We start from the raw sequence: 19,189 nt of genomic DNA on the forward strand, positions 1-19,189 counted from the left end.
TGCGACACCTTGGAGAATATACCAGGCGAGAAAAGTAACTAAAAATAAGAGTTTTTAATGGTTTCGCAGATACACGCAGTATTATTTCATATAGCTGTTTCAATGGTAAAATACGAGAGAAAAATCATTGGGTGGCTTTGATAAAATAAAAAAAAATCCTCTCACACTTTTTTGAGTTATCATATAAAAGTTAAAATATTTTCCTGAAATACATTCTATTACAAACTTTACGTTTGCACTTGAACAAAATTCCCAAGTTTTTTATTCTAGGAGCTCTAGATGCCCGACGCACTATTGCCGGATCCTGTATTAAGAACTCATTTTTTCTCGTATTTATGATTTCATATACCACATAATATAAAAGTAAAATTATATAAGAATTCTTGCCATTTAACTGCTGATGTAGAAATTTAATTCTACGCTGTGTTTGTCATAATGTAGATCAACCTGCTCTCACTATCGGTTTCGGAGTCCTACTCCATCATTAGGTGAGCTTTGGTCGATTCCACAAAATGACAAACAGCGCAGAGTAGTTAATTCCGACTTGTCGGAAAGTAGCGGTTAGATATTAAGTCCCGTACGGTAGATAGCGGCCTGCGTGCAATGGTAGTACTTTCGTACCACCGAGGCGCAACTATCGATAGTAAAAGGATGGTAAAAAGGTTTTTTTTCAGGCAAGCCAAATTATAAAATGGAAAACAAATTTCTTGCAGTATAGGTATATAATAAAATTGTATAAGAGTTTCTTGCCTTGAACTGTTAATATAGAAATTAATTCCACACTGTGTTCGTCATAATGTGGATCAACCTGCTCTCACTACCGGTTTCGGAGTCCTACCCCATCATCAGGTGACCTCGGGTCGATTCCACAATTAGTGTGTCATTTTGTGGAATCGACCCAAGCTCACCTGATGATGGAGTAGGGCTCCGAAACCGGCAGTGAGGGCAGGTTGATCCACATTATGACAAACATAGCGTGGAATTAAATTTCTATATCAGCAACTATTTCTATAAATGGCAACAATTCTTATATAATTTTATTATACAGGGTGTCCCAGGTTGAGCGTGCATTAGAAGTTTCTAGAAAAGTACAATATCTAGATCGGAGATTTTTTGTACATCATTGTTTCACAACGAGATCTATCGATTAAAAATATTTTCAATATGGCGGCACTTCCGGAAATACCGGAAGTTGATAGCAACTTTCTTATTTTAAATGGGTGCCCCATTTTTTATTACATACTTAAATTCTCTGTAAATTTTTATGAATTTTGATATTAAACACTTTATACCTAGCATTAACCGTTTTTGAGAAAAAAGAAATATTAAAAGTTTTTGGACGAAAAAAATTGTTTGTCAAAAATTTGTGTATAACCTAAACGTCAAAATTAGTGATTACCGCAGCCACTGTGTCATAAAGAGAAGACATGTGGCTATCTATTTCAAAAATTAAATTGTTCGAATGTCATATAATAATGACGGCAGCTGTCAGGGAATTCAGCGATTAAAAATTTCTCAAAAATCATTTTTTCAAATGAAAACCCACTTTTTTTATTTCACTAGTGAAAAGGCTTTTCAATTCGCTACTTTTTGACTATACATGTTCCTATACCTAAAATAAATCGTTTTTAAGTTATTTGAGATTTAGTTTTAAACAGGGTTGGAAAAAAGCATGATTTTTTAAAAAAATAAAAAAATCAGATTTATTTGATTTAAATCAGATTTTTTTGATTTTAATTCAAAACAATATTTAAATCGGATTTCCCAAAGACTAGGACTTATTTCTAATTAAAGTCCTATCCTAAATGGCTAAATCTTTATAACTCTGCCCGTTATCTATAACATTAATAATTCTAGGGAGCGTTTGTCATTTTTCCACATCGGTCACCAATATATTTCGCAAAAAAGTCGCTCACTTCAGATAAAAAGGATTTTTTTTCAAACGTCTCAAAAGTATTAATTTTTGTCATTTTAACGCCTAGGTATAAAAATAAAGCACTGTTACACCTCAGCACAAAAGTACAAAAATATAATATTAAACTGATATTAAGTATCAAATTCAACGAGTGTACAAATTGTTGCTCGATTACTGTTTATATTATTTGCAATGTTTGAAATTGATTAAAAATGATTTTTAATGTTTTAAAAAAATAGTATGTATGTTCTATTAGAAGCAAAAATGTACTTTTTGTGCTTCCTTGTAACGTCGGAATAGCTTTACGATGGTCCTTCAAAAGTACAGCATCAGCAAAAAAGTATAATTTTTACTCTTAATAAAACAATACAGAATACAGTATTGTTCTGAAATACTCTTAAGTCGAGAATGAAATTAGTATTATCTAATGTCAAAGTGTAAAATACTTACTGCAGATCAAAATGTCGGTAAGAATTTGGAAAAATACAACCATTTCATAAAAAAAAATATAAAACAACATATTTCCTGACAACGATTATTATAGATTCTCGGGAATGAAGAGAGACTATACTCTATATCAGAAGAACCTATTTCTGCACTAGACTGCGAATGATATGTATTCGAACAGCGAATTTTTGTCACTTACACATAAATTTTAAAATAAATCCCTGCGTTTAGCGGTCTAATGGATTCACACGAAATTACTTCAAAAATCGGTCCAACATTTAACTTGATGAATAGATATTTTTATATAGTTTTATAACATTTGCAATTACTTTTCGATTTATTATCTGTTATATCTTTTATAGAAATATTTTTTATAGTTTTCTAGGACACATTTTTATAACTTTTACAGTTATTTTTTGATTTATAATAAAGTTTTAATAAAATTATTTTTTTTATTTAAATCAATGATTAAAATTAAAAAAATCACTTGATTTAAATCACGATTTAAATCATGATTTAAATCGTGATTGCCAACCCTGGTTTTAAAGCGTATATTTTTCTTGATTTTAACCAGATCTATCTTTATCTAGATCTGGCCATGTCATATTGTGACACTTTGTTCAAAAAGCAGTATTTTATCGATTATTATTTCCAAGCCAACATTGCACTGTTTTTTTTTCGATCATACGATATATTATTAATAATACCAACTATTACATATCACTAAAGAGCGAAAATACGAGATATATTTTTATAAATACACTTTTTAAACTCTTAAGCAGGCAGTATTTATTATATAGGAAATTCAAAAAATTCGTTTTTTGATAGATTGAAATAAATTGTCTGACAAATTGACACTTACTGTCAAAGGAATCTAGATAAAATCAAGGAAAATATACGTTTTCAAACTCAATCTTAAATAACTTAAAAACGATTTATTTTAGGTATAGGAACATGTATACTCAAAATGTAACGAATTGGAAAACCTGTTCACTAGTGAAATAAAAAAAGTGGGTTTCCATTTGAAAAAAATGATTTACGATAATTTTTTAATCGCTCACTTCAATGACAGCTAACGTCATTACTATATGACATTCGAACAATTTAATTTTTGAAATAGATAGCCACATGTCTTCTCTTTATGTCACAGTGACTGTGGTAATTATTAAATTTGACTTTTAGGCTATACAATTTTTTTGACAGGTAGTTTTTTTCCTCTAAAAATTTTTAATTGTTTTCTCAAAAACGGTTAATGTTAGATATGGAGTGTTTGATATCAAAATTCATAAAATTTTACAGAGAATTTAAATGTATAATAAAAAATTGGGGTACCCATTTAAAATAACAAAGTTGCTGTCAACTTCCGGTATTTCCGGAAGCGCCGCCATATTGAAAATATTTTTAATCGATAGATCTCGTTGTAAAACAATGATGTGGAAAAAATCTCCGATCTAGATATTGTGGTTCTCTAGAAACTGCTAATGCACGCTCAGCCTGGGACACCCTGTGTACCTATACTGCAAGAAATTTGTTTTCCATTTTATAATATAAAAGTTTATGATCAAGTGAACTTGGACAGTTAAAAATATTCAAGTGTAATTTTCTATATGAATTGTCTATTTGTCACAAAGTATTCTTAATTTGAAACCTTTTTGAATAAGTCAAGCCAATGTCCGCTTCATCACAAAATTTTTGCATTATACAGTATACGTATTGTATAAAAATGAAATACATATAAGATAGAAATTTAATGTATTCTCTTAGACAATTTATTTCTATTTTCTTAATACAAGATATAAAAAATAACAAACATAATATCTTGACTTCACAACTCCTAGAATTTAAATAAGATTTATAGAAGGAACTAATTCATTATCTTGATGTTTTTCTTGAAACTCATCAGAATAGTCCACATAAAACGTGTAACAGGATAAAAGAGTGTTCTGATGTTTGAGTTGCAGTTCTGCATAATATGTGCCTGAGAGGACGGTCCTAAGTCCTGTTTGTAATTTCACTGTCTTGGGTAATTTAAATAAATACTTCTTTGTTTCTGGACTTATGGTGTAGTTTCCCTATAGGACAAAATGTATTCTGATTATTCTGATTTGCAAGCTTTATATTTAATATACAGGGTGGCGCCTCTCATTCGCCGCGGAAGCTCCAAGGAGAACGGTAGTTCATATCGAAAATGAAATTTTGGCAGCATATAGGTTAACTGAAAGCGTTTTATAAAAATATATAGAATTATACAGGGTGTCCCCCAAAAAAAGTTTCACATCAAAGTTGTGTTTTTTTTTCTAATAGAACACCCTATATATTACTTGATTTTCGGATTCTAGGAAAAAATAAAGGTGAGTTTTATTAAAGAATAATATACATACCTAAAATCTAAGGATTTTGACATATTTCACATTTTGTGAAAATGAAGAGTAAAATTTAAATTTCGATAACAACAATTTCGATACCTAAATTTTAGTTGACCTTGTATAGCCTGATATTTAATTACAGTAACCATTGCATGTTAAACCAAATTGAAATTTTACCCGAAAAGTTACACAGGGTGACACAAAATTAATGTGGAACATTAGTCACTTTTAAAAACAAGTTACTCCTTTATTTTAAATGGAACACCCAGTATATTATTTCGGTGTTCAATGGGGAATTTATATGTCTTCAAAATATTAAGGTTGCCTACTCCTCAGACAAAGATTTTCCTAGATTTTTTAATTTTTATGATTTTGCGCCAGTAGATTTTTATTATTTGAAAAAAATCTAGGGGTGGCTGTGATATACCTTTTGTTAATTTAACAAAAACTAAAGATTATAGGGTAAAATACTCAACGGTAATAAAAAGATACACCTCTAAACCATATTTTAATTATTACACAATTAATCTAGATATAAACCTATAATTATGTGACAAAAATTAGCTAGATGAAATGAAATGCTCAAAATGCTTTCTTTCCTGTTAATTGCATAAAATGATTATCTTTTCAAAATTATCTTTTCATTTTAAAAGGCATATGTGGTGTTCTACCTCGAAAAACAGCTACAATAATTTCTCTCATGTTGTCGACAATAGTTGGTCGAGTTTTTTAAACACTGTCTTTAACATATCCCCATAAAAAAACCAGACTAGATAAAATCAGGAGCATTTAAGTATTCTACTAATTGGTGAATGCACACTGCATTCACCAACTAATAGAATCATATCAATTCTCTATCTTTGTTGGCTAAGTTTGCATTTTCGTCAAATTTCTGAGATTTTTTTTTGTTTTAACTGACACAAAATGATAACTAGTTGTTAAAGTTGGACTAATTAGACAGATACGTTGTAGTAACGTCAGACATATCACAGCCACCCCCTCCATCTCCCCAGATTTTATCAAATAATAAAGATCAACTGACACTAAATCAAGTCAATGAAAATATCTAGGAAAATCTTTGTTTGAGAGGTAGATAACCTTAATAGTATTTTGAAGAGACATGAATTCTCTATTGAATATCGAAATAATATAGTGGGTGTTCCATTTAAAATAAAAGAGTAACATGCTTTTAAAGGTGACCAATGTTCAGTATTAATTTTGTCTCTCCCTGTATAACTTTTTGGATCAAGTTTTAATTTGATTTAAAGTACAATAGTTAATTTAACTACATGTTAGTCTATACCGGGTAAATTCCAATTTAGGTAGATTTTATTGTAATTTAAAAATTGTTCTTTTTTTCTAGATAATGTTGAATATGTCAAAAACCTTACATTTTAGTCATATACTTCTCTTATAAAACTCACCTTTATTTTTCTTCTAGAATCCGAAAATCAATATATAGGATGTTCCATTACAAAAAACACAACTTTAATATGTACCTTTTTTTTAGAACACCCTGTTGAACTCTCTATATTTTTAAAAAGTGCTCTGAATTAACCTACATATGCTCACAAAATTTCATTTCAATACAAACTGTCGTTCTCCTTGGAGTCTCCGCGGCGTATGAGAGGCGCCACCCTGTACAGTGTGGCCAAGAATACTGGACACAAATAGAAAAATCTTTATTTCAAGTTTCTCAAAAATTCAAACTGCTGAAAAATATATGGGCATACTGTATAAACAGAGGCTGTACCTGCGGTATTGGACATCTACAAGGTACATTGTTTTGTATCAAATCGTTTGGACATGATCTGTCACTTGGAATTCCGTAATGACACAGATCAGGATAAGTGCATGATCCAAATTGATTAACACATACAACTTCAATCCATATTTTAAAAGGGAGTATATACCTTTTTAGAATTATAGAAGCCTGAAATGTAACATGCTTTACTATAAAATATTAGTTACGATTGAGCCATTCACTGCATAATTTGATTAACTGCACTTTTGAAAAATCTTAAATTTAAGTGTTAAACCCGATGGTTAAACCATTTGGTATATTCAAAAAATTTTATAATTATAACATTTTTCCCAACATAAGATAAATGGTAATCTCTGATGTTTGGAAGGAACCAAGTGGTTTTACACTTAAATTTAAGATTTTTCAAAAAATGGAGTTATCGAATTGTGCAGGGAATAGCTTAATTGTGTCATGATAAATGTATGTATGTATGAAAATACTGTTTTCTTAGTAATTATTAAAAAAAAATAACTGGGCAGAGCAAAAATTAGCTAACATTAAATTTGTACAGCTTGTAGAGCCAGGTTTTACAATTCCAAGAATTTATATACAGTATACAGGGTGGCTAATTAATGCGGGGAAGTTCAATATCTTCGTTGTTCAATGTTTTATATAAATGTTGCATGGTTTATAAAGGGGCATATCCTAAAAATATGTTGCTGTATATAGGGTATTTAAAAAAAAAATGGTGATAAAGTTGTAGGTTTTTTTAAATTTTAATCTCCATTTTTCTGTGCAGAGCTGACTTCAGGATAAAATTCTCCATAGTACGCTATTTTTATTTGAAGCATTATGCAGTGTTGCCATTCCATTTCTTATTTATTGTGGTTAAAGTGGTCGCTTTATTAAAACTTTCCTATATTTTCCTAAACACCAAGGATAACAAAATGAATCCGTGAAGGTAAACTGACCTTATCGTATACAGGGTATTTTTAAGGCGTGGCCAACATTGCAATATTTAAAATGCTCTATATCAACACCCTGTATATTATTTTTTGGACGGGGAGATGAAAAATGATCATTTTTTGTATTTAAAATTTCCTAAATTTGTAACGATTTTGTAGATATTCGCGGTATTAGAGATTACATATGGCTTTCAACAGTAAATTTTTATCAATCACTTCAAGATTTTTTTCCTAATATTATTTTACTTTTGAAAGGACCATATATGTAATATAATACTGTGAATACCTGCGAAACCGTTAAAAATTTTTAATTACAAAAAATGCCCGTTTTTTAATTCCACATCTAAAGAAAAATACTATACAAGGTGTTGTTTTTAAAAATATTGGTATATTGGTATATTATTATAAATATTGCAATGTTGGTAACAGCATAAAAATACCCTGTACAAGATATTGTATCTTTGGTGTTAAGGAAAATATAGGTAATCATTAATAAAGTTCAAACAGTTCTTACTAGTTTTCAGATATATTGTTTTAACCAAAGTTCTGGTTAATAAGAAATAGCATGATAATACCGCATACTGCTTTAAATAAAAATAGTGTACTACAAATCTATATGCAGAATTTTATTCTGAACCCAATTCTATTGTATAGAAAATTTGAGGTTGCAATTTAAAAAACTTACAACTTTTTACTATCATACATTATAAACTATCAGTACTTTTTTAGAGACACCACAACATATTTGTAGGATAATATGCACCTTTATAAACCATGTACGATTTCTATAGAACTTGTTTTCATATCTTTGTCAACGATGATATTGGACCTCGTTGCACTAACGGGTCATCCTGTATATACATAATTTTTTATATATTTTTGAATACACACCTCAATAGGAGAGATTATATCCACTTTAGATTGCACTGATCCAGATACATAGATATGTCGATTTTTTTCTTCAATTTGAACATCATCTACAGTAATTGGATAGCTACTAGGGGTACATGCTGCTATTTTGTAGACGTGTGCATTATCTCCATGCTACAATACAAACAAATATATATTTTTTATAAATAGGGCCAGAAACTTACGGTTAAATTGATCAATATTAACAAATATAAATAATATAAATATAAATGCATTTTAATAGGTCTGTTACTATATTAAAAACTATATCAACTGAAAGGTTAAAAGTTCAAATAATTATCAGTTATACGATTAGAAAATCATTTGATGTTTACAAAAAGAAATTATCAACATAGTTATTAAAATCAAATAATAGCGAAAATAACAGAATAATATAATAATAATATGCACGGAATAAAATTTGCGAAACACAGGTTGTCGATTGATTACTGCAGTTAGGCGATGTGAGCATATGGAGGGGTGAACAAACGCAGATAAATACGAACGAGCTTCACGATCACATACAAGCAGGAACAAACTTCAATGACAGATTCATCAGCGTTCTTCGGGGTTTCATGGAATTCTTATTTCTGGAAAAATAATTGATGCTGTGCGTAGGCGAAGGAAAATGATCATTGCAAATGCTAGGTTTATAATTTTACGTGAATTGATTAATACAAAGGAAGTTAAACAAAAGCGTCAATGGTGGCTTCACATTTCAGAAGCAGAAATTATTGTAGTGCATGCAATACCTATCTGTGGATTTTAAAAAATTATTTCAGCTGGTCGAACCAAAAATTGTAAACGTATTACCGAGAAGCAGTATCTATTGGAGATAGGCTTAACAGTACGCAAAACGCCTATATTCTCTAGCTTTATCTTTTTCAAAAAGTCGAATTACTTGGAAGTCTCCAACCATTCGTATAGTTATTTGTCAACGGGTTATCTTTGTCTAGTACAAAGAACCGTACATTTGCCAGGCTGTCGCACTGACATAAAATGTGTTCTGTAGTTTATTTTTCATATACAAAAGCCAAAGCAATAAGACCCTAAGTCTTGTTTTTTTTCAGATTATCAAAATTTACACATGGCTTCGCCAGTCAATCCCATCAGCTGCCTATTAAATTTACAATGTTTTGACAGCTTTGACGGTCTTTTTTTTTCTTTGTATGTTCAACTATGAATTTTTCCGTCTCTATCCTGGTGATCATTGCAAATGCTAGGTTTATAATTTTACGTGAATTGATGAATACAAAGGAAGTTAAACAAAAGCGTCAATGGTGGCTTCATACTTCAGAAGCAGAAATTAGTGTAGTGCATCATATTTGCTTAACATCTTAGTTATAGAAAATTCTAGACATTTTAAGAATTTCATTTGAATACCATCTTTGGATTTGGAAAAATTATTTCAGCTGGTGGAACCAAAATTGTAAACGTATTACCAAGAAACAATATCAATTGGAGATAGGCTTAACAGTATGTACGCAAAACGCCTATATTCTCTAGTTATACCTTTTTCAAAAAGTCGAATCACTTGTAGGTTTCCAACCATTCGTATATTTTTTTTGTAAACGGCTTATCTTTGCCTAGTACAAAGAACCGCACATTTGCCAGCCTGTCGCACTGACGTAAAATGTGTTCTGTCGTTTCTTCTTCAGAATATCAGAATTTGCACGTGGCTTCGTCAGTCAATCCCATCAGCTACCTATTAAATTTACAATGTTGTGTTAGTAGCGTAGTAGCCTCACTACAGCTTTGACGGTCTTTTTTTTTCTTTGTATGTTCTACTATGAATTTTTCCGTCTCCGTCCTGGTGATCATTGCAAATGCTAGGTTTATAATTTTTTGTGAATTGATGCATACATAGGAAGTTAAACAAAAGCGTCAATGGTGGCTTCATACTTCAGAGGCAGAAATTAGTGTAGTGCATCATATTTGCTTAACATCTTAGTTATAGAAAATTCTAGACATTTTAAGAATTTCATTTGAATACCATCTTTGGATTTTGAAAAATTATTTCAGCTGGTGGAACCAAAAATTGTAAATGTATTACCGAGAAGCAGTATCAATTGGAGATAGGCTTAACAGTACGCAAAACGCCTACAGTCTCTAGTTTTATCTTTTTCAAAAAGTCAAATCACTTGGAGACTGCACCATTCATATAGTTCTTTGTCAACGGCTTATATTTGCCTAGTATGAACAAGAACCGCACATTTGCCAGGCTGTCGCATTGACATAAAATGTGTTCAATCCCATCAGCTGCCTATTAAGTTTACAATGTTGTGTTAGTAACCTCACTACAGCTTTGACGGTCTTTTTTTTCTTTTTATGTTCTACTATGAACTTTTCCGCCTGTCTCTGCTCTGGTGATCTCTACCATTCTAGAGAATTGTTGGCCACTCACTTCTTCTTCCTTCTCGTTGCCCTTGTGAGCCTCGAGCCTCAGTACGTAGGTTAATGTAAAATTGCTACGTCCACCTAATGTATTTAGAGCAGGCACACAATCCAGGCAAGCAAGTCTTTGCGTGGGACAGCCTTATTTTCAAAATTAAAGGGTTAAAAGATGCATAGAAAACACCTAGAATATTTGCAAAAAAATGCATTTTATTTGTCTATTCTTTGCCGTTTCTCCCTTTATGTCAAGGAGAGATGTCCACACAAGGTGGTAGAGTTGGCCATATAATATATTACTCATAATAATGGTGGTTTATAAGAAATAAAACAAAATCAATTTATTTTATTGATGGTTTTATTAACTTACTACTGTCTACACTCCATACCTAAATATTCAGTAATATTTAAGGAAAAAGTTGTAACCAGTTATATCGTGCTGATAAATATTTATTGCATGACAAAAATATCAACACTTGATAAAATTAGGAATTAGGAATAAAATAATGAAATGAATTTGTCATATTTGGAAACACTTAGCTTAACTGTTAGAACCAATCTGTCTAAGAAACGTTTTTATTAAAGCTTAAAACTTAACAACTCTTCGAACCTTATGTAAACTAGTATCAGTAATACAAAAATCACAAATATAATCGTCAGCATCGTTGTCGTCTACGCCAGCGCACTGATCATGTGACCAGCGTTTGCATGGCACACAAAGAATCCAACCTTCACCTGCCTGCGAGGACAAAAACGTTTTCTCACAAACTCTCGTCACCATCTTCACCTTCGTCTGAGTCAGTATCACTTTTTCTTGTAGGTAAAAGCGACGCTTTGGTTTGTTTTTTTATTTTATTGGAAGCAATATTGTTTGCTTCTTTCATTTCTCTTCTGTGTTGTTTTTGTTTGCCTTAAACTGCCTTCTTTTCTCTTTCTTCCATTATTTTTTTATACGGAGTGCTGGTCAACACAACTGTTGTGCCACGTTTCCGTGTTTTCCTAGAACGTTGTTGCTCGTTCATTTTTGGTAGAGGAAAAACATCTGTAGGGGATACTAAGCTGAATGAACTATCGTGGACCAATTGTTTACTGCAGCATGGTTGATCCTGCTCAACATCTGGGACTGGCGTTTCGGAATTATGTCCTGAACATTAGTATTTTGGATATAAATGTCTAGTGTTTTAACAGTTTGTCCCGCTACTTGAACAAAATGGTTATTGTTATCATTATGGTGGTTGAGATCTAAGTCTTCAGAAGTGTTATTCAAACCAGTTTCCTGCATTTCCGTGTCCTGTTCCGTCGCCTCAGCAGCCTCAAAATTGATATCTGTAAATACGTCGGCATTATATGGAACAATACCAGTTTTTTTGAAACTCTGGATGGCATTAAGCGGTGTACAGAATTCCATATACGATTCGTTGAAAATTGCTGATATTTGATAATCAGTGAAAACCCTACCTGTGTGATTATTGAGCCACTTTTCAAGTGCCTTATCATGATAGATAGATAGATAGATATTTATTGGTAATAATACAAATAATGCTCTTACACGTCAAAAAATTAAAATAAATACAGGTTTAATCACCCATGCTCTTTGCAACAAAAATATATAGATTGACAACCAACAGATAAATGAAAAAATGACAACATATGAACATTTGACAACTAACAGAAAACATTAAGCTTAAAATGAACCAGAATAAATTTACTAATACATACAGTTACACAAACATTGTTATCAAACTAAAGCTAAGTAACAGAACAAGTATAAAGTAATATAAAGATAAAATATAATATAAACATGTCAACAAAACAGGTAAGAGTCGCACAGTCACAATAGGTCATCAAAGCTATTATTAAGGTATTCCTCAATTGAATAAAAGGACTTTTGTAATAAATAGCCCTTAATTTTTGTACAAAATTGTTTTGCATCAGCTTCTCTAATGTGTAATGGAAGTACGTTCAGAAATTTTATACCATGGTAGTCAGTTTCTCTCCTGGTTCTTGAAAGTCAGGGAGTATATTATCGCGTTTGCGAGTTAGGTGGCCATGTATATCACCATGAGTGGAAAAAAGTACTAGGTTGGACCTGACATATTCAAGGCATCTTAATATGTATAAGGAGGGAAAGGTCAAGACCCTGAGTTCCCCAAACCACCAACGGCAGCAATCACGATACCCAAGTCCCGCAATAATACGTATACACCTACGTTGAAGTCTAAAAACCTTACTAGAATGGGCACAGTGTCCCCAGTTAAGAATAGCATATGACATAAGCGAAGAGAAGTAACCGTGATAGGCCGATAATAGAGTTGAAAGAGACACATATCGCGACAACACCCTTATTAGATACGTTATTCGCGATAATTTACCACATAGCTGTGTTACATGCTCTTCCCAGGTAAGTTTAGGGTTAAGTGTAACCCCCAAAAATTTCACATGAGCATTAGAGGGCACATCAATAGTGCTCTGCCTAAATATAAAATTCAGATTCTGGGTTTTAGCTCTATTCAGGCTCAACCGATTTGCCAGAAACCAGTTCTCTAAATTTGTTTGAGTGGCACTAATTATTCCCTCCAAGGGTTCAGAGGGATGGTATTTATGAATGTTGGTCGTATCATCGGCAAATAGTATTAGCGTTGATATATCTTGAAATCTCGACATATCATTAACATATATGAGGAACATTAAGGGCCCCAGAACCGACCCCTGAGGTACCCCATGGTTTAATTGCAGTCTCTGTGATTTATCGTGGTTGTTGACAAACAGAGAGCGTTCCGAGAGATATGATCCAATCAGCAAAGTGCTCTTCTGATTAAAATTGTAGTGATGCAGTTTTTGAAGCAAGATGTCATGCGATACGCAATCAAAAGCCTTTGTCAGGTTATAGAAGGAAGCATAGGTGTCATGGCCCTCCTCCATGGCCTGGGTTATATGGTCTGTAAGACTGTTCATCGCGAGTGTATTCGATTTTTTGTTCCGGAAGCCAAATTGACCCTGAAAGAATAGGTTATGTCTTTCAAAGAAATCTATTGATCTTTTATTATAGATTCAACGATCTTGGAAAAGACGGGTAGCAGAGAAATGGGGCGATAATTCGCTAAATTATTTGGCGAACCCTTGTTTTTAAATATTTGGACTACCCTTGCATCCTTTAGAGCCGAAGGAAAAGTTCCAGCCTCAATACAACAGTTTATTAGTTTTGTTAAGGGTATTATTAAAAGGTTTTTCATTGTTTTTACGATTTTGGTATTGAGATTGTAACATTCCTTGCTTTTACTATTTTTTAGATTTAAGAATTTCTGTCTCACCTGGTTATATGTTGTTGGCATGAAACAAAGTTTCTCAGTATCAGGTGGGTCAGAGAAAAACTCATTAAATGTTTTGTTTGTTGTTGGTAGCCCGGATATAATCTCATTAGCTGTATTGATGAAAAATGAATTAAATGTTTGTGCATTTAGAGTGTCAGACACGTAACAGTAAGGTGTAGGTTTTTTTTACTATTTATTATGTCCCACATTGCCACCTGAGGATTACTAGAGTTTTTTTATGTAATCATCATGAGCCCTTGCCTTAGCATCACATATCTTAACCCGATACTCCCTTCTATACTTTAAAAAGTCCTCTTTGGTAACCAAATGAGAATGGTCTTTAGCTATAGAGTATAATGTATGAAGTGTCTCCCTTATTTCTCGTAACTCATTAGTGAACCAGTTAACCCTTAAAACTTCTGCCTATGATCAACCACAACACGAGATTTAAGTGGAAAGCAATCTTCTGCTGCCCCTGCAATAATGTCAATAAAAGTCCGAAATCTGTCATCTAAAGGTATATCGGTGTTATCAATAAAATCCCATTTCATCACCTCAATTGTGTTATACAAGAGAAACAGTCCCTCATCTGTAACGGGGCTATAATTAATTCTAGTTTGATGCGTTGTATGAGCACTAAGAAAATTATAGCTAAAAATAATACCAGTATGATCAGACAGATGACCAAGATCAAAAGGTTCAGTGCCAATATCAGCGTGATCAATATTTGTAAAAATGTTATCGAGGCATGCAAGTCCTCGAGTAGCAAAATTTATCAGTTTAAACAAACCGTACCCCTCAAAAAAATTGCAAAGTTCAAGCGCTCGACGGTCCTGACCTGAAAAATAAACATTGTAGTCACCAGTTATTATGATATTTAGTGAGAGATTCAGACTGTTAAAAGCATCTGATAAAACTCCCAAAAATATGTTGACATCTCCATTGGGTGATCTATAAATTGTAACCAGTTGGGTTGCAGATTGTTTAAGAAACACACCCGCAACCTCACAGGTCAATTCTTCTGAAAACCTAGACATGTTCAAGTCATGATAGTCAATATCACCTCTTAAATAGATAGCAACACCCCAATGAGTCCTCACAGACCTACAATAACCAGAAGCGGCCCTATATCCCTCTATTGTTAACAATGAAAATTCATCTACACTTAACCAGTGCCCATTAAAACACAAACAGTTAAAAGAATGTTCCTTAAGGAATACCTCAATTTCTACAATTTTGTTGCGAATGCTCTGAATATTGGCATGAAACACAGAGATGCTATTTTATTCTACTACCCTGTTCACCGAACTCTGCCTTTTGGAGGAGAGCTCTTGCTGGTTTGCCGGCGTTGCAGATTCCGAAAATGGTTTATTCTAATACCTTCTGGCTAAAGTTCAGGATCCATGACCTTCTCTGCGAGTTTCTCTGGAACCCCAAGCTTGAAGGATGATTTATTTATTATTTTTTATTTATTTATTCATGCCAGTACAAAAATAGTTTACACACGTCAATATATAAAAACAATATACTAATATAAAATAGAAAAACTTAAATGTGAAAAATACAAAAAAGCACTAACATAAAATTGGAAAAGTTTTACAATGCAAAAATTCACAAGATACAAACCACAGATATTAAAATTCACAAAACATTTAATCAAAATCTGTACGACAAGAACTCGTCAAAAGAGTAAAATGCGTTTTTAACAAGAATCTCCCTCAGTTGTCTGCAAAAAGAACTGTAAGGTAGGCCCGTGATAATGGCCCAGTATCCTGGTCCATCTTGACATCCCTTCAATCGCCAGTACAGAGGTATCAGATTATTTTTATTACGGGTGTCATAACTGTGCACGCCCATGTGCGTCTGCAGATGCTCAGCCCGCCTTGCAAAGCATAGGTTCTCAAATATATATATATATATATATATAAATATATATATATATATATATATATATATATATATATATATATATATATATATATATATATATATATATATATATATATATATATATATATATATATATATATATACTATATATATATATATATATATATATATATATATATATATATATATATATATATATATATATATATATATATATATATATATATATATATATATATATATATATATATATATATATATATATATATATATATATATATATATATATATATATATATATATATATATATATATATATATATATATATATATATATATATATATATATATATATATATATATATATTGCCGGAACTGTAAGAATACCAAAGGAAGTGAAAGCTGCCCTGCAATCGTCCATATATCCCAGCCCAGCCATAACCCTCACTACCCTTCTCTGTATGCCAAACAATCTGCGAAACCCCGTGGATGTCCCCAGGCTAAAACTGCATACGATATATGAGACTGGAATAACTCATAATAAGCCGTTACCAGTACAGTCGTGGATACACAAGCAGAGAGATTCCGGATGACATACACTGTTTTTTTGTCAGTTTTTGGCTACTTGGTCAATAATGGGCGCCCCAGTGTAAACCCAGATCCAATGTAACGCCCAGGAACATGGCCTCTGGTGTTTGATCGATCCCGTTAATATCCCGCAATGAACAAACAATTTCTTTGGTCTTGCCCGTGTTGAGCAGAAGTCTGTTTGCTCGAAACCACTCGCCTACCTGTCTCAATGCCGATTCCGATGCCAAAATTGTACTTCCGAGAGAGCAACCGATACTTGTGATAGTTGTATCATCAGCGAAGAGAGTACATTTTGCAGTAACATTTGTTGGTAAGTCATTGATATAAAGTAAGAACAACAGTGGGCCTAAAACTGAACCTTGGGGGACCCCAAGATTTACTACTTTCTCCCCTGATGTCACACCCTCACACCTCACACGCTGTGACCTATCCTTAAGGTATGACGTCATCAACTCAATACTATCATTACACAAGTTATAAAATTTGAGTTTATTCAAGAGGATGTTGTGGTCGACGCAATCAAAGGCCTTGCTCAAGTCGCAAAGGACCACCTTACTATATAGTTTATTATGAAAGGCTTCAATTATTTGGGATGTCAAATCCAATACAGCCATACCAGTACTTCGGCAGCTGCGGAACCCAAACTGGCAGTCAGTGAACAGATTGTTTTCTTCGAAAAAAAGCCGTCATTTGAAGTGCCATACATTTTTCAAATATCTTAGATACAATAGGAAGCAATGATATAGGTCTATAATTGTCAGCCAAATTTGGGTCTCCCTTTTTAAAAATAGGTGCTATTACCCCCCTTTTCAAAATTCGTGGGAATACGTTTTCTTTTATACAGTGGTTGATCAGTTTGGCCACAGGCACAATAATTATATTCTTGATCGTCTTTTTAATCTTGTGCTAAGTCCAAAGATATCCGCACTCTTCTTGTTCTTTAAGTTATTGATTACAGAACGTACATCATTAAAAGATACTTCAGAGAAGTTAAATTGCACAAGCGGAGGTGTCATAGATAACAAGTATGATATAGAGTTGTTAGCTGAATTTGGAATGTTTCTTCCTATATTTTCTGCAATACTAGAAAAGAATGTATTAAAATCGTCCGGTGTAAGAGTATTTTGGCAGGTATCCCCAGATTTACATCTATGTGAATTAATTATTTGCCACATTGTTTTGGCAGGGTTAGTCGAGCTTTGAATCAGAGCATCGTTATTTTTGATTTTAGCTTGTCTTATTTTATCCTTATATAAGGATCTGTACTTCTTGTATTCTTGACCATTAGTATACCCATGTTCACTCATATCTCTTAACAACTTCAGCTGTTCTCGCATATATTTCAGTTCTGCATTGAACCAAGTGATATTATTTGCCTGATCAGACCTAATAGTGTATAATTTAACAGGAAAACAATCAAGATAGGCTATCTCCAAAATATCCATAAACTTATCAACTTTTTGTTCTGCAGTGAGACTCTCCGAGTTTATAAAATCCCAAGATACAAGTTCTAACCTATTGTAAAAATGAAATAATCCCACCTGTGTGATAGGTCTGACACATCTCTTGGTCTGCTTGATTTCTATACCCTTCATTGAAAATCCCACAATCTGTCCCTTATGATCCGAAACCCCCATATCAACAACACGGGCATCATCAATTTCAATATTATCGCTAACAAAAATATTGTCAAGGCAAGACTCACCTCTCGTCGGCTCAAAGATTGTCTGCCACATCCCGAAGCCATCCAAGAGATCAGACAGACGAACACGGGCAGCTTCAACTGTATTAAAATGGACATTAAAATCACCCGTCATAATGATACTCTTATTTGTGCCCATCCCTGAAAAAAGTCTCTCAACTGAGTTTAAGAAAGTGTTGAGAGATCCTGAGGGAGATCTGTAAATATTAATAATGTACAATTTTAAAATATTAACATAAGCACAACAACATTCAAAGTCTTTATCAGTATCTACACCATTATTCGAATTTTGATGAACAACTTCTGCTGCGAGGCTATCCCTAGTAAAGATCGCTGTTCCTCCTCCAAGGAATTGCTTCCTGGCTGAAGAACTCCTAATAGAATACCCTTGGATCTTCAGAGTTTTTATTTCTTCATCCTTCATCCAGTGCTCCGTGAAGCAAATGATATCAATGTCCTTGTCCACTACATAGGCTTCTATTTCATCCACCTTTTTCCTTAAGGAACGGACATTAACATGTAGTATCCTCAGCGTACAATTACTTGGTTCAGCGTACTTTGTTGGGTTTGTGCCTTCCTCTGGCGCTGTATGTTCCGAAAATGGTTTATTATTACTCCCCTTGGCCATAGGCCTGGACATAGATATTTCTCAGCCTCCTCGCTTGGCACCGATAGTCTAAAGGAGCTATAGTACTTGTCTTTCTTTGTCTTCATCTTCTCACAGTTTATGCCTGTATTCAACGAATTTTCTCCCAAGAAATTGGTTACATTAACACAGGTCATGTCCGTTGCTAGCCCCGACAAAAACAAGGATATCATTTTAGGTGCTGCTTTCAGAGTGGTGGCATTCTCATTTATACCTCTGAGTGGCTCTGGCCGGGTTACCTTTCTTGGAAAGGTCGTATTTAATTTGTTTTTGTTTGATTTCTTGTTTGTAACCACAATCCATTCATTTTCC

At 32.9% G+C, this 19,189-nt stretch overlaps 2 protein-coding genes across 2 annotated transcripts; both read right to left on the minus strand.

Moving 5' to 3' along the window:
• Positions 1 to 4,099: 4,099 nt before the first annotated feature.
• Positions 4,100 to 8,817, minus strand: LOC115886225 (ganglioside GM2 activator-like). Its single transcript, XM_030905315.1, has 4 exons — positions 8,532 to 8,817; positions 8,329 to 8,481; positions 6,482 to 6,661; positions 4,100 to 4,434 (listed from the first exon to the last, which is right to left on the minus strand). Exons 1-4 carry the CDS (start codon positions 8,580 to 8,582, stop codon positions 4,204 to 4,206), a joined length of 615 nt encoding a protein of 204 aa, XP_030761175.1. The 5' UTR covers positions 8,583 to 8,817; the 3' UTR covers positions 4,100 to 4,203.
• Positions 8,818 to 17,404: 8,587 nt separating this feature from the next.
• LOC115886236 lies at positions 17,405 to 18,871 on the minus strand. Its single transcript, XM_030905324.1, has one exon. The coding sequence runs from the start codon at positions 18,869 to 18,871 to the stop codon at positions 17,405 to 17,407; it is 1,467 nt and encodes a 488-aa protein (XP_030761184.1).
• Between the last annotated feature and the right edge of the window lie 318 nt (positions 18,872 to 19,189).

This window comes from Sitophilus oryzae, unplaced genomic scaffold (assembly GCF_002938485.1).
Source record: "Sitophilus oryzae breed Bouriz unplaced genomic scaffold, Soryzae_2.0 scaffold_476_pilon_pilon, whole genome shotgun sequence".
NCBI lineage: Eukaryota > Metazoa > Arthropoda > Insecta > Coleoptera > Curculionidae > Sitophilus > Sitophilus oryzae.

Coding starts and splice junctions, on each gene's coding strand:
- LOC115886225 (XM_030905315.1), bottom strand. CDS start 8,582: ATGCATTTATATTTATATTATTTATATTTGTTAATATTGATCAATTTA. Junction 8,482..8,531: donor TAATATTGATCAATTTAACC/GTAAGTTTCTGG, acceptor TTTGTATTGTAG/CATGGAGATAATGCACACGT. Junction 4,435..6,481: donor GTAGATGTCCAATACCGCAG/GTACAGCCTCTG, acceptor TTTGTCCTATAG/GGAAACTACACCATAAGTCC.
- LOC115886236 (XM_030905324.1), bottom strand. CDS start 18,871: ATGTCCAGGCCTATGGCCAAGGGGAGTAATAATAAACCATTTTCGGAA.